General features: G+C 37.6%; 2 protein-coding genes across 2 annotated transcripts in view; one reads left to right on the top strand and one right to left on the bottom strand.

Moving 5' to 3' along the window:
- LOC102803279 (atrial natriuretic peptide receptor 1-like) overlaps window positions 1-15620 on the top strand; it is a 29349-nt gene extending 13729 nt beyond the window's left edge. The window contains exons 6-21 of the mRNA XM_085495438.1: window positions 270-357; window positions 677-788; window positions 2076-2150; window positions 2387-2464; window positions 2766-2870; window positions 3249-3320; window positions 5247-5409; window positions 6040-6198; window positions 6966-7134; window positions 7978-8127; window positions 8964-9087; window positions 10686-10754; window positions 12133-12307; window positions 12436-12534; window positions 13293-13384; window positions 13692-15620. Coding sequence (XP_085351564.1) covers window positions 270-357; window positions 677-788; window positions 2076-2150; window positions 2387-2464; window positions 2766-2870; window positions 3249-3320; window positions 5247-5409; window positions 6040-6198; window positions 6966-7134; window positions 7978-8127; window positions 8964-9087; window positions 10686-10754; window positions 12133-12307; window positions 12436-12534; window positions 13293-13384; window positions 13692-13760 — 1799 coding nt within the window. The 3' untranslated portion in view covers window positions 13761-15620. The remainder of the gene's footprint in view (window positions 1-269; window positions 358-676; window positions 789-2075; window positions 2151-2386; window positions 2465-2765; window positions 2871-3248; window positions 3321-5246; window positions 5410-6039; window positions 6199-6965; window positions 7135-7977; window positions 8128-8963; window positions 9088-10685; window positions 10755-12132; window positions 12308-12435; window positions 12535-13292; window positions 13385-13691) is intronic.
- Window positions 15621-20259: 4639 nt separating this feature from the next.
- The window catches only part of LOC144350483 (atrial natriuretic peptide receptor 1-like), a 40649-nt gene continuing 37618 nt past the window's right edge, over window positions 20260-23290 (bottom strand). The window contains exons 17-21 of the mRNA XM_085495437.1: window positions 23066-23134; window positions 22051-22225; window positions 21774-21872; window positions 21529-21620; window positions 20260-21355 (exon numbers count right to left, since the gene is read on the bottom strand). Coding sequence (XP_085351563.1) covers window positions 21221-21355; window positions 21529-21620; window positions 21774-21872; window positions 22051-22225; window positions 23066-23134 — 570 coding nt within the window. The 3' untranslated portion in view covers window positions 20260-21220. The remainder of the gene's footprint in view (window positions 21356-21528; window positions 21621-21773; window positions 21873-22050; window positions 22226-23065; window positions 23135-23290) is intronic.

The following is a 23290-nucleotide window of genomic DNA, read 5'->3' as shown; positions in this document are numbered from 1 at the left end:
AAGCTTATTACGAAAATACCTCAAAGTATGCTCTCAGACAGTACGCCGCTGCGCGTCGGTCGATACTCCGGCTATACTGTCTTCGTGCATACTTTGAGCTATTTTCGTAATAACCTCATAATATTTCATAGGTGCATAGGACGGTGATTATCGTTTTAGTGTGCGTTTTAAATCTATGTAAACAATGTATTACAAACGTTGTTCGCGGTATTTTTTTACATTTTTAGAAAGCCGCGTAATATGTTTTTAACTATTGTTCATCTTTGTAGATTCCTTCCCATTGTCTGGAATCATTGGACTTTCAATTGGTGGCATTATACTAATTGTAATGGGTACTATCGCGTTTCTGATGTACAGGCAAGTACGCGTGCAGATCACGATCTTCAGTACGCCATTTAGCGACGACGACCTTCTATTGAATAAATGAGCATAAACAAAATAATCGCTCTGTGGGCGTCCGAGTATAAAGAAAATGCTTTTCTTTTAGAGATGTTCTTATTAACCAATGACAACAAAACAATCATCTTCGTATTTTTGAATTGCTTTCTCTACGCCCGTCTGCGCCATTATGACGTTGCAATAGCGCTTCGTCGCTAGATGGCGTGTCCTAATGATGCATGACGGTATATGACGACATATTGTATATACTAAACAATCGTATATGTAATTAACGTAGACGATACAGATTAGAAAAGGAGTTGTCAGAGATGACTTGGAAGATAAAATGGGAAGATGTTATACTTGCTAGAGGAGATAAAGGCCACTCCACATCTAAGCTGTCTTTGATGGTGATTATATTACATTCATTTCTCACGTAGTATCCAAATAACACCGTAGTAGTTTGTGGTTACCGACCGCATTTATCAGTCGATCACACTGCCGTTTATGATAGCAATATAAGTCGATAGCAGTGCTTAGCATTTGTTTGAAGAATAAACGACAACAATAGTTGCATATTTTCTACATTATTTCCAGCTTCGTGAATATATATATATATATTTTTTAACGTAAATTCTCGATAATTGTAAAAATAATATATTTCTATTAAGTATAGGAAACACCGCGGCATAGAGGGGTGTTGTGAGGGCGTAGGATAACACATTTTTTTTCATCAAGAAATCATTATCTAAATCCTGCCACGTAGACGTGCTGTCAATCATTTTGTCTACGTATAATACGTCAAAGAACATATACGTGTACAATTACGTTTTTATACTATGATTGCATTTCATCGTGCGGAACGAACTTCACAATTAAAAGAATGCCTAGTCCACATGTCGCATGTCACAGTTTAATTGATTTTCGTTAAAATAAATCTACTTCAACTAATCCTAATATTCCAGAAAATATTCGGACAACTCTCTTTGATATATTTTGTCTAGTGTATTGAAATGAATATACTGTGCATTGCGTATTTCGCCATTCATCGTTTAAGCCGGCGAATGTTATTTCATTTCACAATAGCGTCTCATATTTCACAACTAGCTCACTAAATTCGCTTGAAATACACTCTGATCCCTCGTCAAATCACATACGATGTTTTTAGAACCACTCACTCTAATCCATGTGTACATATATGTAGTAAGTAGCGTCTTCGCGATAAGCAATAAGTGCACCCACTTTACATTTCTATCAAGCTTTAGTCATGTGTATTTCCCCCATTCATCTGTACATTAATAGGACTATATGTACACTTCGTCGACATTTTAGTCACTTGTATACGTTTTACAACTACAGCAAAGAACAACATAATGTCTTTGTATTGCACGTAGTTATTAGGCGATACGCGTCTGAAATGTACACGCCCACACTGTTATCACCAATGCACGTTCCTGTTCGTGAGTGATTTTCTATTCGTTCTGTGCGAGCTTCAAAACGCATTAGTATTCCCAGTTGAAGATTTGGTTAGTAAGTATTCTTCAATAAAAATTAGCTGTCGCAAAAAAACAATGGAACAGTGTGGTTTGTAGTCAAAAGTAGTAATATTTCACTGCATATAAACTGATGCAAATGTAAATAGTTAATATATTGTTTGTCTCTGCACACTATTTACTGTTTTATTTATTTTACTTTAGCGGCCACAGTCACGTGCATCCAGTGACGGTACAGTCCAACATGGGCAAGTGTTCACGACAGTTGCAACGTATAAGGTATATGGTAATTGCGTCATTTAGTATTCTTTCATCTGATCTCAAGGTTGACAAATGTTCAATAAACATGTATATAATTTATATACCCTGGGAGTTTTAAAATGGCGCACTTCCGGTATATGGGCAGCGCATATCATGACATATATTGCATATATTGCTATGGATAGGTACTTACGTTGCCGATTAAGCTATACATTGTGTATAACGTTTGTAAAAACATATTTTGTTACATTCAGGGAATTGTTGTGGCTGTCAAGCATATAAATACGGATAAGATTGACCTATCCCGAAGTCTTCTTCTAGAGTTAAAACATGTAAGTTCAAAAAGACCTAAAACACAATGGGTGCCGATATCTTGTTGAGAACGAGTAAGGCCATGAGACTTGTGTTTCTCTCACCTGACGAGACCTCGGCGGCCATTTTCGTCTTAAATCTGTTCACATCAATGTCTATAGATTGGTACATTCTTTCTTTCTTTGGCCATATACAGCTCTGACATTGATTCCCGTCCGAAATTATACAAACTTGGCTATAGTTAGCTTATGTTCCCGTGAGGTCGTATCGCAACAAAGTCGGGAAACGCAAGTTTTGAATATTATAATGTTATTTTCTCAGATGCGAGATCTCCACCATAGTAATATCACAAGCTTTGTTGGCGCATGCGTGGACACCCCAAATATTTGTATATTGATGGAGTACTGTTCTAAGGGCAGTTTACAGGTAATATGAACCCATTCTTTTTGCACTTACTGTTTTGCTGATTTTATGTCATCTACGGCCGAGAACAAAACAGTGTGACTTCGTTTTGTATGTGTTAACTATGGAGTCGCTTGTCTCACACGCGCAGAAATAGATGTCGATGTTAATGGAAGTGCTAACGATTACAATTATAAAGCGTGTGAATTCAAGAAAACGCTCATATCGAAATGAGACATGTTGGTAATCAACAACATAAACACATTATTGATAACTCCTAGGTTACACGCATCCACAGACCCGCAGCGTGCATGCAATGTACATGCTATGCGTTACTCTGCTGTAGGCAGAACAAAGACAATACACAGCCATAATACGTGTTCTCTATACATATACCCACAGGATATTCTTCAGAACGATGCCATAAAGTTGGACTGGGTTTTCAGATCGTCACTCGTACAAGACATAGTTTCGGTTAGTAAAATAAATACAAATAAGATTCAGCGAAACGTTTCACTATGTGTCATGAGATAAATAATGCGCCATCACCGGTTCAATGTAGCGATTTGGGAAAACGAGAAAACGTACTTTTTCCAAAATCTCTGATTGTATTATAATATATTATATATATATATTTATCGTTGTCCAAAATGTTTTGTGCGCGACGCATTTGGTGCCTTATTTTCAGTTTATTTTTGAAAACCTAGTTGCGAATAAACAGTTGCTTAGTTTCGTTGTTTCTGTGAGATCGTCTATCATTTTTTCCCAGAATGACTCAAAAATTTGTTTGTCGGCGGTCAAATACGAAGTAATCGTTTATTGAGTTTTTAGTCCCCGTTCGGACGAAGTCCGAAAGCGGGTACTTATAATTCGGTCTCCGTCCGTGCGTCTGTGCGTCCGTGCGTCCGTGCGTCCGTGCGTCTGTGCGTCCGTCCGGAGTCGTATCTCAGAATCCCTTGGACAGATTCCGTTCATTCTTTGCATGTGCCTAGTAGTTTATGTGAGACATATGCACATGCAGTGGTTTAGCGATTCGATTCAAAATGGCCGACTGGCAGCCATCTTATTTTTTGAAAATGTTGTATTTTGGACATGCTTTGTCAGTTTTCATTCAAACTTGGTACGTAGATTATACATGTTAGGATACATCTCCATGACGATTTATTTCACAATTGGATCAAAGATGACCGACTGGCAGCCATCATGTTTTTTGAAAATGTTGTATTTTGGACATGCTTTGTCTGTTTTCATTCAAATTTAGTACATAGATCTTACATGTTAGGATACATGTCCCCGACCATCCGTGAGTTCCTGAGTCTGTCCGTCCGTCCGTGTGTCCGTCCCTCCGTGTGTCAGTATGTCCAGAGTCATATATCAGAATCCTGTGGACCGATTCCGTTCATTCTTTGCATGTGCCTAGTACCTTATGTGGGACATATGCACATGCAGTGGATTAGCGATTTGATTCAAAACTGGCAGCCATATTGTTTTTTGAAAATGTTGTATTTTGGACATGCTTTGTCAGTTGTCATTCAAACTTGGTACATAGATTATACATGTTGGGATACATGTCCATGGCGATTTATTTCGCAATTGGATCAAAGATGGTCGACTGGCAGGCATTTTGTTTCTTTTTTTATACCGTATCTTGGACGTGCTCTGTCAGTTTTCATTCATATTTGGCACATACATCATACATATCAGTGTGTTTCATAATCAGATCAAAGATGGCCAAATAACGGCTGTTTTCATTTTTCGCCATATTACTACTACAAGGAACACGTGTTTTGATGTAAATAAACAATCTGTTGTATACCCCACTTGGAATTCAAGTTTCAAGGACACGCTCGCGACAACCCTCCGCTTTAATATGACGAGCACAAAGAGAACTTTCAAAAAATTAACGGGGACTGTGTCATTTTCAATGACTTCTTGAGGAAACTGATTTTTAACTATCGTTACTATTGGAAATTTAATCTTACAATACTCTTCTCCGCGCTAACAATGCACGAATTACACTATCCATCCATCGATTTCAAAAAGTATTAACTTGTAAAGTAACTGCGACAAAATTAAAATCAAGCGAGCGAGCAACGGCAAATTTCGCAAAAAACTCAGTACATTCTGGATAGGTTTACTGGAACTCTAGTAACCAAATGTTCCAAGCAATTATCAACACGAAATGTACACGTTCATACTTCATATATATTACCATAGTTACATGCTTAGTAACTGATGAAGAATTTCATAATCGCAATTAAACTATCGACACTCGTTTTTTCTCCTACCGCAACCTTAATATATTTTATAATCAAAACGTATTCACGTTGTTATAATCGTGCTGATCGATAGTTTCCGTATTACAGTACATGATATAATCTTTTTGCAATCTTTTTACAGGGTCTGCAGTATATACACGGCAGCATTGTGCGTTGTCATGGTAGATTGAAATCGTCCAATTGTGTGGTTGACAGCCGATTTGTGTTGAAATTAACCGATTTTGGTTTAGAGAAATTCAGAAAAGAGGAGGTGGAAGCGGAGAAAACGCATGCATGTTATAGAAGTGAGTGTAAGAAGTGTTATCACATGTAAATACAGGTAGCATTCATATTACATTTTGCAGACTTAGTGTAATCTTGTAAGTTGATGCCTCCTAATTTAGAAAGGATTAGAAATTTCGCCTTTGACTATATTTTTTTCAAAATTGGTTCTTCAAAATTATTAAGCACGGTAGCTCCGCGTTCAATTCGATGGACGTGCTGACGCCCTATGATAATAAAAAAAATCTATAACGGGCGAGTTTGCATAAACGCTCGGCTATGTTCGGCTATGTTCGGCAGTTCTCAAACAACTTCTTAGCGTTTCTTGCGACTACCGTATTTGTTGCATTTTATATATAATAACACATACTACTACTTCATCAGTCAAAAGGTGCAAAAGAAATATATTCAATAATAATACAACTTTAAGACATACGAATTTCAAATACGGAATGATTACGCGGCATTTCTAAGAAGGCCGACATGTTTGAAAACGGATTCGAAATTCATAGCGAGAACTTCCACGATTTTCACTCGCGTTGACTAGTGACGTACTTACTTATTGTATATTTCGTGACAGTGATCTCATCACTTATAGAGTATATTTCGTATCAGTCACCTGCTTTGTCTATTTCATTGTTCAATGATATCAGAAATGTTGTGGTGTAGTCCAGAGATCCTTCGTCAAAATGACTCGCAGAAAGGTTCACAGAAAGGCGATGTATATAGCTTTGGTATCATATTGCAAGAAATTGTTTTGAGGACAGAACCGTTTGAAAATCCAGAAAGTGACCAGACATTGACACCCCAAGGTAAACACGATTTAGGTGATTTTCCGTTCAACTGCGAGATTTCGTGAGATGCATGAAAGACGCGCGTCGAACGTCTGCCGCAAAAATCGAACGATTTTATTTTGAACACGAATTTCTTTATTTCGTAGCTCGCATCGACCGGCCGATCTTCGACAGAGGAATATTGCTTCCGAATACCCTTACTTAATCGAAATTGACCATCATCAAATGTGGACAGCACATTATTAAGCATGGAAATGTCCCCCAAATACTTTCGCGTTTGTCGAATCCTACGCGATATTTGACGCCACTACGACGCTATGACCTTTGTTTGTCCTGTGTTTACGTTCGATTTCACGTATAACGCGTGATTCTCGCAGTGAGCGGAAAATGGTCTATTTATCAAATACGCCTAGATGTGACGTCAGTTTGTTTATATTTTGAAATATGCATAAAATGTGGGGACATATTTAAAAACGATAAACAACAGCAAAAATAAAGATGGTTTGCGACAACTATGTTCGATCCGACCCCGGTTCGCAACGCCTGCTTTGTTTTTTCATCACGTGTTTAACATTTCTATGATACGCGCCCCCTAGTGATGAAACTATCACAGATAAAAAAAATAAACGTTATAAACGGCAATTATTGCTTCACTAGAGGGCGCGAATCATGGTAACAGTGTAATTAGGCTGGTGATAAGAATTACGTGATTTGTATTCACTACATGCATCATATATTTGATTTGATTTTTTACACGCTTTCTTTCTTTTTTTTTCCAAAACCAGAAATAATTGCAAAAGTTACCAAATGTGAGGAACCTGTGTTCAGACCTCAAATCCCGGACGGTGCTTGCCCGGCGGAAATATACACATTGATGCAGAGATGCTGGTCAGAACTTCCAGAAGACAGACCCGATGTTCCTGCTCTGAAACACACGATGTCAAAAATTAACAAGTAAGAAATATTTAACTGTCAAATAACTGTCAAATTGTTATATTTCTGGGCATTATTATTGCATTAGTTGCTCAGTATAACATTTTATTATATTATTTTTATAATGTATTATTTTCGGGCATTGGTCTATTTGTTTTGACAATGATATGTTATGCGGTACCAAACTTTTTGCTGAATTCTTCATGACTGTTGTATTCAAGTTCTGCATTACAATTTGTTGATTGCCTAATGTACATATTGGCTGATTAAAACACAAACGGAATTTAAAGTTGAAGTCAACACGCGTATGTAATTCGGGTTGTCAGCATTTCTCCTCATCATCATGTCCATTACTTACACCCCGTAAGTAATGGAAATTGCCATTAACATAGATCTATGAACGAGGCCCATTATTACTGAATGTATGTACATATGTACTTGCCCTTAGCTGAGAGAATGTAGTATATCGATTTTGACAGCAGTTTTAATCTATTTAGAGGTCGCGTTGACACAAATGTATGGACCCGGAACGCCAAACACGCTTAGGATTCGTGGCAATAAATATCTGTGCCTGGAAAAACAAACAAAATCACATCGACTGATTACACTGACGTTATGCGCTATGGATTTTAAAACGCATTCACACAAATTGACTAGTCACGTAATTTGCAGTCCTACCTTGATATTTCGCCCGCAAGTGATTATTGTGGAATCGAAACATATAAATGACATGAATATGCGGAAGTATAATTTTGATACACACAGCGCCTGAGATCATGCAAGACACCTATGACGCATTGGCGTTGGTCAATGCGTTGTCGAAAACAAAATCATTGATTATATTCATTTTATTTTTTAAAACAGGGGAGCATCATCCGGCAATTTCGTGGACATCTTGTTAAAACGAATGGAGCAATATGCAAGTAACTTAGAAAGCCTTGTGGACGAAAGAACGCAGGCATTTTTGGACGAAAAAAGAAAATCAGACGAGTTACTCTATCAAGTTTTACCAAGGTATGGCACGAATATTCAGGGGCTATTCAGAGAATATTCCACTAAACAAGGTTGAATAAACTGTTATTTATAATTACGCGCTTTAGTTAGTATAAGTATTGGGTAAACCCTGGGTTTGGGAACTCGTCTCGGATACTACTCTGATCCGCGCGCGATCTAAAGCGACAGGAACGCATGTTTTACGCATGGTAGAATTGTATATCCAAGAGTGTCTTCGAGCTTTTATCGACTTAAAATCTTCCAACAAACACCATCTACACATTTTGCGAAAGTTCCGTGTTATTGGGATGCATATTACGAATCCCATCAACAGTACCGCGCGAATGTTCGTTGTTGCTGCGAAAATGGCACTGTGTGCATATATTTCTGAATGGGAATCCATAAAATCGTTATTCGCGAATGTTCATGGAATTACTTTTCGGGATATGTTTTCATTTTGTTTTATAGAATTTGTGAATGACCAACTTATTATATTCTTCACATTCACATTCTGTAATTGATATAGTCTGAAATCAAATGAATGCCATCGAGTGTCTATGTTGATTCAGTGAATACCTGTCATTCGTGACGCTCATTATATCAGCCGTAATTCAACACCAATTGTGGTAGTACTGCTGATCTTAATCGGGTTATTCATTTGATGTTTCTTCGATGGTGATATATATCTACACGTCCTAAAACATGTTTGGCATTAAACTTCTAGTAGCCATTCCGAGAGAGTATGACCAGGCTCGGAATCTGGGCATTTGAAATACACAAGGTCTTGTAATAAAACATTGTGATTGGAACAGAAGATCTAGTTATATTATATCGTGGTATTTGTTTTATATTACCAGGCCTGTAGCTGAACAACTTAAAAAGGGACAGAGTGTACGACCTGAAGCTTTTGAAAGCGTCACGATATATTTTAGTGATATCGTTGGTTTCACCTCAATTTCCGCAGCCAGCAGTCCATTAGAGGTAAAATTGATAAGCTATACATGATGTGTGTTATCGCTGCCATATTAGAAAAATAATTATTAATAGACCATTTTCCGTTCACTGCGAGAATCACGCGTTATGCGTGAAATCGAACGTAAAAACAGGACGAACAAAGGTCATAGCGTCGTAGTCGCGTCAAACATCGCGTAGGATTCGACAAACGCGAAAGTATTTCGGGGACATTTCCATGCTTAATAATGTGCTGTCCACATTTGATGATAGGCAATTTCGATTAAGTAAGGGTATTCGGAAGCAATATTCCTCTGTCGAAGATCGGCCGGTCAATGTAAGCTGCGAAATAAAGAAATTCTAGTTCAAAATCAAATCGTTCGATGTTTGCGGCAGACGTTCGACGCGCGTCTTTCATGCATCTCGCGAGATCTCGCAATTGTACGGAAAATCACCTATTAGCGGCAGTAGAAGTTACTGTAGTAAAGTGAGTCGGGCGTGCATCATGCTTCAAGTTGTTTTTCCAACATATTCTATCGCAAAATATCGTAGCAAGGGTTAGAATCATGTTACATCTATGATCAATACGAACGAGACCCTTAGCAGCTGTAGTAAACAAAACGTTTCAGTATATGATATGGTCCGTGAACTTGAATATCATTTGATTTAAAATGGTGTCCAAGGGAGACTGGCATTAAGTAGAACCGAAACAATCGCGATAGCATTTTATGATAGTGGCGAGTTTCGACTCACAACTCGGGAAATCCGCCTCGCCACTGTGAGCAGACACGCTGCCGTTACGCCAAGTACTAGTACATGGAATACAACGGTGTTAACTTAACTTAAAGTAATGTGCTTTATTTCATAATTACCAGTATCATACTAATCCCCTTCCGGTTTCCGTTGATTTCCGTTTAATTTTTTTCTGAAATCCTGAAAATATTCTTGAAATTTGTGTAACGGGTATCATTGCTCTGACCCGACATTCGGTTTCAGTGGGGCGTGCCCACAACTTCGTTATTCATAAACAAATATCGCACAGTGTAATGGGGTAATAACATCACTGTCAAAGCTTAATTGCAGTAAATTGTATTCCCTGGCAATACAAGGATGTTGACCTTAAAAAAGTTGTGGTCACCAGCCTAATTTTTGAGAAAATGATGTATTTTAGTGAGTAGTAGCCTTTTTGTAATTAATATAAATGTTTTTATTATTTTATTAGATTCCCGTGGTAAAAATATTATGCCATATCTCGAATTGTAGGCTGGTGGCATGTATTGAAAAAAAAATCATATATTGTAAATGATGGGTTATTATTTGTTGTGATTGTGAGTAAACGTCAAAAGTCTTAATCTGTCCGTGTGTACATAACTGACAATTATTTGACTCAACAAAAGTGGTGAAATAATTACATCCGACTAAAAATAAACGCAGTTGTTAATAAATTAATAAACGCTGCTATTAAAAGATAAAGAGCCATTGCTCGAAACGTCCAGCTACTCTTAATAGTTACTTAGGACTACGATTACCAAATATTATCTTCTAAACATAAACACGGTTGGCTTTAAAGTTTGTAATAGCAGCGTTGTGATGAGCGTGACGTCATTCTAATTATATTCCTTATTCAGGTTGTTGATTTGTTGAATGATTTGTATACGTGCTTTGACGCAATAATCGAACACTACGACGTTTACAAGGTGAGTTCGATTATTTGTGAATTGATACTCGATGACCGCAATTATAAAGATTACCACGCTTCATTAACCTTCGAAGATGTTACTCGATCTCTGACACAGGAAGAAGATATTTTTTTTTTTTTTTTTTTTTTTTATGAATGACCTTCCTCTTGGCATTCGCTCTTCGAGAATATTTACGTATGCCAATTTGTAGCCAACACGCCCTTTCCACCTTAGATCATTAATTGGCAGCATGTGTGTATAATGTTACTCGGGAAAGTGATATACTTTGAAACTCAGCATGAAATTTAATAAAATGCGGGTAACTTACACAATCTTCGGGACATGTTCCATGAAAGGTAATTAACAGGTTTTTTTCCGGGAAATTCGAGAAAAAAAAATGAAATGGATATACTTCTCATGCGTTCGAAACAAAAGTTATAAATGTCCCCGTTTGTTAAGTTAAGGTGTAGACTTGCTTGCAGTCTGTTGCGATTCCGATGAAAAATTCTTGAAAAATAAATATAATTTGCGTAAACGAGGGGTGAACGCGAAAGTTATGTGACCGCGAAATCCCAACAGACCTGTAATCAGTGTAAGCGCCCTCGCATTATTGGCCAGATTTGGGCTTGTAAATTTGCATATACGTCTTACGGTGGGTGGAGCAGCCGAGCCACGGATCATAACAATAAACCGGACGTGCCCGTGTTTACTTGTCTCGCGCTATGTTTTCATTAAACTCGCCACATCGCCTGTAGTCGATACGAAACGGACCCATTTCGAAAGTCAGTGATTCTCCACTGCCTGTAGGCGCAGACACGAAAACGTCTCGGCCATCTGAGTAGGCCTCCACGACCTCTCGCTGATATCCACGAAGGCTTTGGTATCCTAATACTTTTAAGGCTCGCTCCAAATATTCTCCTGATAACATTGCACGTTTTTTTGAAATTCAATTTAAAATAAAATGGCATATGCGATTCGGATAAGATAAAGTGGGTACAATTTTCGGGATATAAGTTTATCCAAGAAAGTGTGTATTGTTTCCGGGGTCTCGGTTGATATGCCTGTCTTCTGATTGGTTGCAACATATTAGACATGTCAATCATTACAAGCTCGATTCTGGTCGGCAATGTGAGGGCGCTTACACTGATGGCAAGTCTGTTGGGATTTCGCGGTCACATGACTTTCGCGTTCACCCCTAGTTTACGCAATTTATATTTATTTTTCAAGAATTTTGCATCGGAATCGCAACAGAATGCAAGCAAGTCTAGTTAAGGTGTAGTTTTAGTATCTTCGTTCACACTGGAGGCATTTCACGGCAACATTGCGCGAATAATACCTCCTTCGGAATCCTATAATTACCGAACCTACACTATCTGGTGTAACTTACTGATTACAGGTGGAGACGATAGGGGACGCGTACATGGTAGTGTCGGGTCTCCCTATTCCGAATGGTAAGCAGCATGCATGCCAAATTGCCCGGATGTCGTTGGCTCTTCTAAAGTCTGTGTCAGATTTCCGAATCAGGCACAAGCCTGATGAACAAATAAAGCTTCGAGTTGGGGTACACACGGGTGAGTAGCAATTTTGAACTTGACTGCATGTTTACAATTCAATTACACTACTTTAAACGTTGATATATCGTAAAACTTTGTTTTATCCGTGTGCGTGTAGTTTACTTTTTTCAATGCACCAACAATAGGGTCTTGTGTGGCTGGCGTTGTTGGTCTCAAGATGCCAAGATACTGCCTTTTCGGTGATACCGTCAACACGGCATCGCGGATGGAATCAAACGGAGCAGGTTAGTTCATCTGTGAGTCATACTAGTGCAACTAGTATATACTGATCAAATTTGTTTTATGTTTATGGAGGGTGCTGATCGAATAGAGTATATACTTTAATTTTATTGTGAGCTCATTGGGCTGAAAAAGTTATTAATGTGAATTCAATATTGGTAATCTTTGAATAAATCCATTGAAGGGTGATAGTGGTTGTGCCACGCATGCGCGAGATGTGAGACTCAAATGAACCTTGACGTGTTGCGCAATGAGTACAAACTGAGACGTTATTAATCTTTAACGATGTAATTTCTTTGGTGATTGGAAGATATTGAAGGAGTCACCGGTGGTAATTAGTGCATGTGGCGCCCAGTTTATAAATCGTACTCGCGTTTTTCCTTTAAAAGAGCACATAGGATTGTGGGAAAATCAATGTTTATCAACACATGCGCGCACATCGCACATGCGCGGTGCGACGGCCACCGTCCTTTAAGTTTGAAATGTGGTAATGTTTTCTATTTTATACACAATGGGAGGTTTTCTCCCATAATTAGTTTCTTATATGCTCAGTAGATTTGAACAAAAATCTCTCTTTATTTATGTATTTCGAATTAATACATATACGGACATATAAAGATGAAACACGACTCGCAACTCGAGAAAACCGCCTCGCCACCATGACTGTGAGCAGACACGCTGCCTGATACGCCACGCGCACATTCCCCAAAGCTTGATCTAACGTGTATTGCATGCTCACTTACAATATTATAATTTATTACAGCGCTGAAAATCCACATAAGTTCATCTACAAAATCTGTCTTAGACACGTTTGGCACTTTTCACTTGGACTTGAGAGGTGACGTAGAAATGAAGGTAAGAAGCGTTTATCATTCCATCTGGTGTATATTTTCAACATTTTGTTTGCTGGCGGACTGCATCTAAAAAAAAAAAAAACTGATTAGGAAGAACTCGTTTTATTTAAATACAATTTAAACAAATATTTATACTCTTATCTTTGCCTAATTAGTGCGCAGATTTTGTCATCCCGCCCTCTATGACACGCACCTGTAACATAGAGAGCGTAAGCCGTTCATGACATCACGCCCATCTACGCCAAATAGATGACACATAAAAGCTTCGTCGCCGCCGATTATAAAGATCTCCATTTTTTTCCCTGCAGGGTAAAGGCATCCAAACCACATATTGGCTCATTGGTGAGGCGGAAGAAAACTATGAGAGATTGCAATAAGTAGCCGACTTTACTAAAATAGAAAATACGAAAGAAGAGAAAGAACCATGACATGTTTACTGTGCTTTATTATTGAATTACTGCGCCACCACCGGCGAGTTGTGAAGAGTCAGGGCCAAGATCATGCTTTCGTCCTTCGTCTGAGTTTCATGATGAATTTTATGCGCCGTGGCTACACATCAAGTCCACAAATTAGAGATGAGATTCAACATTTCGGGCACTTTTTTTAATTAAAACTTTGTTTACTTCTTTTACCATCATTTTCTTTTATTGAAAAAAGTTAATTTTTAAAATCTTATTTACATAACTGCATGTGATTTACATAATTAATGGCGGTGACAACACGTATATCACATTGTAATTAACGTACAGAGAGAGTCGTTATGTAAATTAACAAGTATCTCTGTTTCTGAACATTCAGCTAGAAATTCATTTTTAATACAGCTGTCAATAGCTTATTCGATCATTTGGAAATGTTCAAATGGTCGTCTTGTGTTGCTCCTCTTGCATTTTGTCTGTATTTTGCGACTTTTGTAAAAGAACAAGGGGAATGAAAGTGAAACATACTTGAACATGGAATTTGTGTCAAATATTACAATATCCTATTGTGATTGAATGTCGTATCTAAAAATACTGTGTTTAGTAAAAAATTGCGTCTATTTCGTCTATATATACTAAGATAACAAGTTGTTTTGAATATATATATTTTCAACATTACACGTCTTGAATGCCTTCTGATTTCTTAATTTACGGTGTAATATCCTGTTATGTGACGTCACGTCATGTCATATTGTATTTCATTTTCTTTCAGCTCTTTCCATGTACTGGTTTAATCATTATAGACACGTACACGTATTTGATGGCAATATACAATATGAAATATTCAAAATGCAATATTATACTAACACTACCGTATAAGCACTCATGATACCAGCGGCGTCCTATAGGCTGTTACACTTGTTCTTTACGCATGCGCGTACACCGTGCCTGGTTGGGCAAGAATGGTCGTTCGAAGATTTACGAAAAGGTAAACGTATGACGTCACAGTGCGACAGACTATTGTTTTGTCTGAAGTAAATTTCCACGGAAATACCATATTCGTGGTATATTTTGACCCCGTGACATTTCATTGACGCGGGTTACATGTATAGTAACAGCGCAGAGGGCGCAACTACAAATCCGGAGATTACATTGAATTGAGCATATAGACTCTATTTTACACATCACATTGCAAGAAATCTGAGATTATTTAACATTCGCTAGCTTAAGATCTAATTTGCGTCAGTAAATCGGAAAACCGAATTCTAGGTAGTAATCACCATAACAATCTGCTGTGTGCTGATCTGCCGCATATCACGAAAAATATCGATACTGCTTTTTTGCAATACCACACGTTATTTTCGGTATTAGCCGCGTTATTTTCTGTATTAGCCGCTTTATCTCTCAGTGCTATTCGCTGCGTTATCTCCGGGGTTAATCGCGTTGTTTGCTTCATTAGCCATGTTATTGCCTATATTAGTCTGGTTATCTTCTTCATTAGCCGCCTTGTCTTCGATATTATCCCTATTATCTCATGTATTAGCCGTGATATCCATGTTATTTTGCGTCTAATTATCCAAATTGCTTTTAAACGTTATGCTGCTAATTAATTTGTACTCAAAGAACAATTTAGTAAACAATATTTACAAAAATCAGACATCGATATTTAACGCTCATCATCATTTTTACATATAATATATATAGTTATAATGATGATTTTCATATTGTTCATTTGTTAATAAAGACATGATTTTTTTTATAGATTTGTATAATAGCTTACCAGTATCAAACATTATAATAAAATGAGTTGAGAAAAAAAAATGTTATGTTGACAATTAATTACTCTGTACTATATTTCCTAATAAAAATCATTGTAAGTTGAGATCACTATCATTTGAAGATAGGGGGCGCTCTATGTGACGTATGGCATAATGTACTACACAAACTTACCACGTTCGATTTTTTGTTTTATTTGTGTGGTTAACATCGATGGAGTGGAACTCTTGTGTGATCCCGGTACTTTCGAATCACACAGAGTTCAACCTCCTATGAATAACTACTTGTTCATTTCATCCAATCAGAAAGCCCAGTTGCGGAGCTTTATATATTTTGATAATTGTTCTGTTTTCGTGTCTGATTCATGTTCGTATGACCGCAATTATTATCAACTCAAAATATTTTCTTTCTTTTTTCTCATAAATTGTCTTACGACTTTTATATAAATGACGTGACGTCATCATTGAAGTATCACTGAACCAGTTTTGCTGTACTATTGTATACCAGATGTTACACAACGCCACCTTCGTTGGGTAATTTATGCCACTGAGGTTCCAACTATGGGGGCGCCATACAATAAAGTACTAGTACCTTATAGTGATTTTTTGATATACGGATAAATAAAACGAAATTACATTAACGAAAGTGACTGATAACTTTTACTATAAAAACCTTAGCATCCCGTTGGCAGGCCAGTCACACTGGTTCTCACTACAAGAGGTTACGATCACCCCTGCCAAATGCTAAGGAAAACTGAAACGTATATATACATATTTACATAAAATATTGTCCACCTATGCGGATCTGTTGGTGCAAGGTTTTTATGACCGTATGCCCTTACTGACGTCAACCAAACATTTTATGTGGGAAGTTGGCACCCAAGGCTGACAGGTACTACACCTTGCCCAAAGGTGACCTGGGGGTAGTTGTGGCAAAGGGTAACCCCATTCTCCCAAGTCCATAGACTCCACAACCGGATGTAGTTTAAAATCTTGCCCAGGATAAATATATACATAATTAAACCATACACGTTGTCTTTATCAGGTAATACCTCACATTTGAGGTTGAGTTGGTGCAAGGCTTTTACGACCGTATGCCCTTACTGACGTCAACCAAACTTATTATGTGGGAAGTTGGTACCCAAGGCTGACAGGTACTACACCTTGCCCAAGGGTGACCTGGAGGTAGTTGTGGCAAAGGGTAACCTAATTCTCCCAAGTACAAAAACTCCACAACCGGATGCAGTTTTAACGTCATGCCCAGGACGTATTTCCTTAACATGAAACATAAAGCATTTACCAATTGAGTTGTAGCAATCCGTTGTCTAATGAACAAAGAGCGCCACCACACGTCCATGTCAGTTCAAACTGTTGTAGTTGGTCATTAAGTTTATAATATGCGTATTCTGATTTGATTCTGCTAGCTACACGGTTTTTGAAATTTTCAAGTGGGTAACTGGAACCGTTGCCATCCCGTTTATTACGACGACTGATATGAATGGAGATTTTTGCAGCACAAATTGTATACAGAAATATATTTTCACATTGCCTGGATAAAAACTTGTGACAGTTGTGAGGTGGTAGCGCAACAAACCACCATGATGGAGCTGACACATCTGGCTTCAGGAGTCTGGATCCTATACAGTTGACGAGCCTGCAAAGAGCGCCAATTTCATGACATTCCAGGAAAATATGTGACAGAGAGTCGAAATCTCCGCAGAGTGGACATTTGTCAGATGCAGTAAAATTGGAGTGCTTTAGGAAGCCGGTGGTGGCGTACGCCCCATGTATGATACGCCACTGTAAATCACCCTCATACTTTGTGACTGGTAATGCCTAGCTGTCTTTAAAATTAGGTTTGAAGTCAGTAGGTGGACTGAGAATGTCTCGCCAGACAGTGTCCAATTTATATGGATGTTGGTTTATATGAAGAACCATTAACAAATAGTAGTTTTGAATATTCGTCATCATCGTGACAATTTCGCAGTTACAGACTAAATGTTGTGTTCACAAATCGATAAATGGAATCAACATTAACTCAAAATAATAACATTTAGATAACGCCCAATTCAATTAAAATTGTATGTAGTTATTAATTGTTTTATATTTACATATGTACTATATATGAAATCAATAACTGGAATACTGTTTCTGAGAGACTCCACAATACTCGATTCAGACTTGTTACGCACTTGTTTCATTATGGATCGATAACTACGATATGATGTCTCTTACGTTGTCATTGCGAACTACGTGCGACCACGTTTATCTAAGCCCCAGACTGTGTTCACACGAAGACTTTGCGTGGTCTTTACAAGCAAGACCAACAAATACTTTGACACAGTAATACATTCTTGGCGAGTACACTTAAGTGTGACACTTGTCGTATTTGCTAATGAGTATGTCTATCTGTCTGTCTGGCTAGCTGGCATGTCACTGTAGGCGGAAACAACAATACGCGATCAAGGAATACAAAGGCCCGCACAGTATTAGAATGTAGCACCAGAAACTGTGCACGTTACTTCAATGTATTATCGCCCTTGTAAAATACAATCAACTATATTTACGTGTAATTTGTGTTTTTGAAAGGGTATCAACAGCACTGACTATGAATGTGCATTCGAGTACTCATGTAATTCTGAATTAGTTATTTGAAATTTTCTGGAAAGATGTCATACACATATTGTGTGTTTGTTTGTTTTTTAATCCGGGCTTGGTAGGATGATAGGATTCTGTAGACTGACTGGGCCTAGCAGACTTGCATTACTTATTAAACTGACAATGACTACTAGTATCTGACAGAATCGAGTAGACATTCAAGGCTTAGGAGACTGGCTGGGGCTAACCTGTTGACTGAATCATGCAGAATGCTGACAGTGCCTATAAAGAGACTAGAAATTCGAGAATAAAACAAAACACGGATGAACGGTTATCTAGGGAAATAAAAAAAAAACAGATTGTTTAATGTAATTACTTGAAACAAAATTACGTTGCCATAATCAAACATCGCTCACCCCCACTTTCTCGCTCGCTCTCGATCATAAATTGATATTCAGTATTCTCACTGTAGCTTATTCTTATGAAACAGAACACATTTATTAATATTTACACCTTATTATTTTAAAGGTCATTCTAGCAGGAAAAATTATGGAGAATTATAATAATTTATACATATAAATAGTCTGACGAAGGTAATTATACTTCTTAGTCAGTCGAAACTGCTGCTAGATTAAAAATATTTATATATATTTTATTTGGTCGCTTCAGATAACATTAATTCATGAATGACATCCGGGCCGGCATGCGGAGCTCTGATAATGTTACTGTTCTAATACGAGTCTGCATTACGGCATCCTTTGTGCTTTAGGTCTAAATGCGACATAGTCAGTATTGCGCAACACTAGATGCGAAAATCGCATCCCAAAGATTCTCAATTACAGTGTTTCTAACGTTACATTATCATTGATGAAATAAAACAAATAAGTGCGCAAACTTATCATGCGATAGCCATTAAAATTCAATTTCATGTCTATTTTTTTCGACGGAAAATCACGAGCAATGACGTCAATAGATCGAAAAGGAGAACACGGCGCGGTTTCATTATTGAGATCGGATTGGTGCACGTGTCAATTACAATAAATGAATACAAATTAGATGTCGTGTTATAAGTAACTCTGACCCCTGACCCGTTTTCAGTATCACGTTGTTTAATAATGTGATATTGCCTGAGACAAACCAAATGTATGACAATTTGATCTGATTGGTGTGTGAAACGATTGGAATGGAAAATACTGATGAGTAGATTGTAGCGTATAAACAGAACTTCGACCGGAGTTCCACAGCAGCTCACACAGAGCCCATAGAAATACATGGTATACTGGTGCGCGCCTTAGCAACGTAACGTAGAACGCTCACCGACTAGCTCCGCTACTAGTAACTGACATGTTTGTAAATACATGATACGTACTGTACTCACAAGGATTGAGTATGATAGCAAATTATGTCCGGTGTCAGTGTATGTCATATTCGCTTCTCCCGTAACTCGGGACTTAATTAGAATGTTTACACTAGTGTTAACAATGTACCTGCATGTGCGTATATATATATATATATATATATACACAGGCAACACGCGGGATTCGATCTCGGTCACGGCAAAGCGCCTTGGTCTGTGAGCAGGCGCGCACCTCACTGCGCCTAACACAGAGACGTAACTATGTTAACGGTCACGTGAGCATTTTGATTGAATGATCAATTATTTAATATTAAATATTCTTAGAAACCATAAGTTGTGCTTTCTATTGATTAAGAGTTCTGTGACCTCACATGAACAGGTTTATGGGAAACAGTTCGCAACGTCGATATTGATTTGGTTTGTAGATACCCCTCAAAATTTGTTTTTATTTTCTACATTCTAATTGACGAACAAATATACAGTTGTCGTTGATCCAGTTACGTCATTTGCACGTCACAAGTATGCTTCGCCGCTAGCGGGCGCTCCTGAATTGAGACAGAAAATACTAGTACATTCTGATTTGATGACCTTCTATTTGTTAATACACATATATGCATAATTGTACGTTGAAACCAAAGTGTTATGTAGGGCAATATGTTATTACATACTTCATGTGTTTCAACTAGAATTATATTATATAGAAAAATAAACAACAACTGGAACTACCATATTTTAATAAAATGACTATATTTACATGATAAATGTACAGAATAATGTGATATAATTGTACAAATTAAATAGTTTCCATAAACAAGATTATGTATACTGCTCAAACAAATAAAGCTTTAGTATGCTCGCCCAAATTAAAAAATCTTGGCCGTCAAAGAAGATACATTTCCTGGCTTATTATTATTATACTGTTTATAAAACATTCATATATTAGAATATTCACTGGTATGGGAAATGTAACTCGACTCAAAACAGCAAATGTTCAAACACACTCTTAAGTTCTGATTATAGAAGAAATAAAAACTTTAATTAACAAACATGATAAGTTGGATTGTTGAATTGAATAAACTGTTTGTGAGAATAAAGTAGTTTATTTTACTAGTGTTAAAATTGTATGATTATTCGCGGATTCTGACTTTCAAAGCAAGTGTACTTCATTTCAAGAGCGCATCGAATATCTATATAATATATTATATTATAATGTAGTCAAGTTCGCGTTATTGATAATGATCCTATCCTATTTTCCCTTCTATGTTGACGTAATGTTATCAATGAAAGTGTATAGATGTGTCAATTATATTAGTGATTGACACTATATGAGCTCATAATATCAGGTGTTTGTTATCTTGAATTATTTGTGTTTCCAGCTCAGTTCGCTTTACATACCAGGGTACATACGTCATCATTCTCAACTTCAATGTGGATTGTTTTTCTGATAAGAACATACTTTATGTTCCACTCGTCTTTGTACACCACGCCAAATTCCACTCCACGTCAATTGATTAAATATTACTGACACCGTAACTTTCTCTAGTATCATCTCGGATAACGATTTGTTTGTAGATTTCTTATTGTTTGTTTCGTTACCATGTATGCGGGGTGTAAAAATGAGTACATTGCATAACATGGCGTTCCCGGAAAAAAGGGGTTGACCCTGAGTTCGATAATCACGTTCCAACGCATCAAACATTCACAAAGTTCGATCCACCGTTAAGACGTTCATTTGGCACACGTCCGTTTGATTTGTTCACCCCTGTACCGATCTGATGAGGCGGGTCTTCTCCCACTAACCAATAAGTCAGCTGTTTTCCCTTACCCTAGTAGATAAAAGCAAATACATTACAAAATCTTTGAAATTATTTGTTAAAATATACGACAAATTGAAAAAATATAAAGTGTGTTTTAACAAATTGATATCGTGGTAATTGCGCTTTCCAATTTAATTAGTTTTTTGGCAGATCTCGTATCCTAAGTGGAGAAGTCAACGTACCTTCATTTCGACTTCGCCTCTGCATTCAAGTTGAAACGTCCCAAATGTCTTGAGGATTTCTTCAGTTTGTTTGCTGAGATGGATTTTCTTTGCTACAAATGGTACAAAGCAAATTAAATTCGCCTGAATTCAGCTGTCGGCGTGGCGTAGTAAATGGTTTTACATATCTAGATGTATTTATGCAATTCTACATAACATATTTTGTTAATACAGAATGGAGTTGCCATTTAGAGACAGACACTTACGTAATCCGTTAGACTCCATTCTAGACGCTGTGTTCACCGTGTCTCCAAACAGACAGTAGCGAGGCATCTTAAGACCAACAACCCCAGCACATACCATACCTGTAAGATCGCCGAGTAACAAACTGATTTAACAAAACAGAGTAGCGAATAACCGTATTTCCCAAAAAATGGGCATGGTGATTTTGTCTGATGAATACATATGTTTTCTATTCTCCAAACTATGTATTTTTTTGCAATACGTGACATTGCACAAAAAAAGTTCTCATTAGTGGCCTACCTGAGTGTATTCCGATACGTAGTTTTAACTTCTCGTCAGGTTTGTGTCTTATTTTGAATGTGTCAACAGCCTTCAGCAACGCAAGCGCCATTCTACTGATCTCTCTGGCGTGGAAGTCACCATTTCGTATGGGCAGACCCGATACTACCATGTAAGCGTCTCCAATGGTTTCCACCTACATCGTAGTATTGATTATACATTAAAACGTGCAATAGACGAGTAGTCACCGTAAATGCGATATCGTATTGTATGACATTTAACGTAGGAGTGTAAACAAATGTGTGCATATAGACCTTTGACGCAAATGACGATGATATCTCGCACGAAAGCAACAGCGTATTTGTTTCTGAATCAACTTTTCACACTTTTTAAAAAGGTAATACTTAAAAGAACTAAAAATCAAGCGTCCAATCAGAGTTTTTTATATAATTCACATATTATGATATACGAAAACTAGCTTATTCGCACAACGGTGGAATGTTGAAACTACAAAATTGTTTTTTGTTCATTGTGACTATGTTTTTTTTTTATTAGGGGAAACTGTTAAACTAAATTTAAGCGTCGGTTTCCATCGATACTATAACAAACATTTCGTCAAATAAACAAGCCCTTAAGCAAAACGACGGTCTCTTAGGCGTCTTCTATAATTGGTGGCGGCAACATTCTCTTTTGATCCAGTGCTCACTGGTGGTGGCGCAACTGGAAATCGCAAATATACGTTAATACATTTCAACAGAAATATTGTACACTTACATAAATGCAAGTGATTTTTAAACAGAAAGCGGGTGACGCCAAAATCGCGCCCGAATACGGATGGAATCCTCATAATGAGGGGTGGCTTGGCAGCTATACGCAACGTGACTAGATTTTACTGGTTGAAAAGGGACACTATATGAGTGGCAAAATCTAGTATCGTGGCCTTCTCGCTCACGACGAGATCTCGGAGGCCATTTTGCGTCTAAGGACCACTAAATGCAGTTACTTACGGATTGCTATATAACACACCCAAACGTACCTTGTAGACGTGGAAGTTATCGATAATTGCATCGAAACAAGTGTAAAGATCATTAAGTAAAGCGATGACCTGAAATAAATGCATTGCAATGTTAAAAGTGAAGCTACAAACAAAGAAAACAGTGTCGAGGCGCCGCTTCTAAAATATGGGGTTGCAACGCCCGTGAGCAGCAATCACGGTATAGCTGAGGTGCTCACGTTAGTGCAAAGTAGAAAATATCACCTA

This window comes from Saccoglossus kowalevskii, chromosome 21 (genome assembly GCF_978046115.1).
Source record: "Saccoglossus kowalevskii chromosome 21, keSacKowa6.1, whole genome shotgun sequence".
Classification (NCBI taxonomy): Eukaryota; Metazoa; Hemichordata; class Enteropneusta; family Harrimaniidae; genus Saccoglossus; species Saccoglossus kowalevskii.
This window is presented reverse-complemented; position numbering and strand designations above follow the sequence as displayed.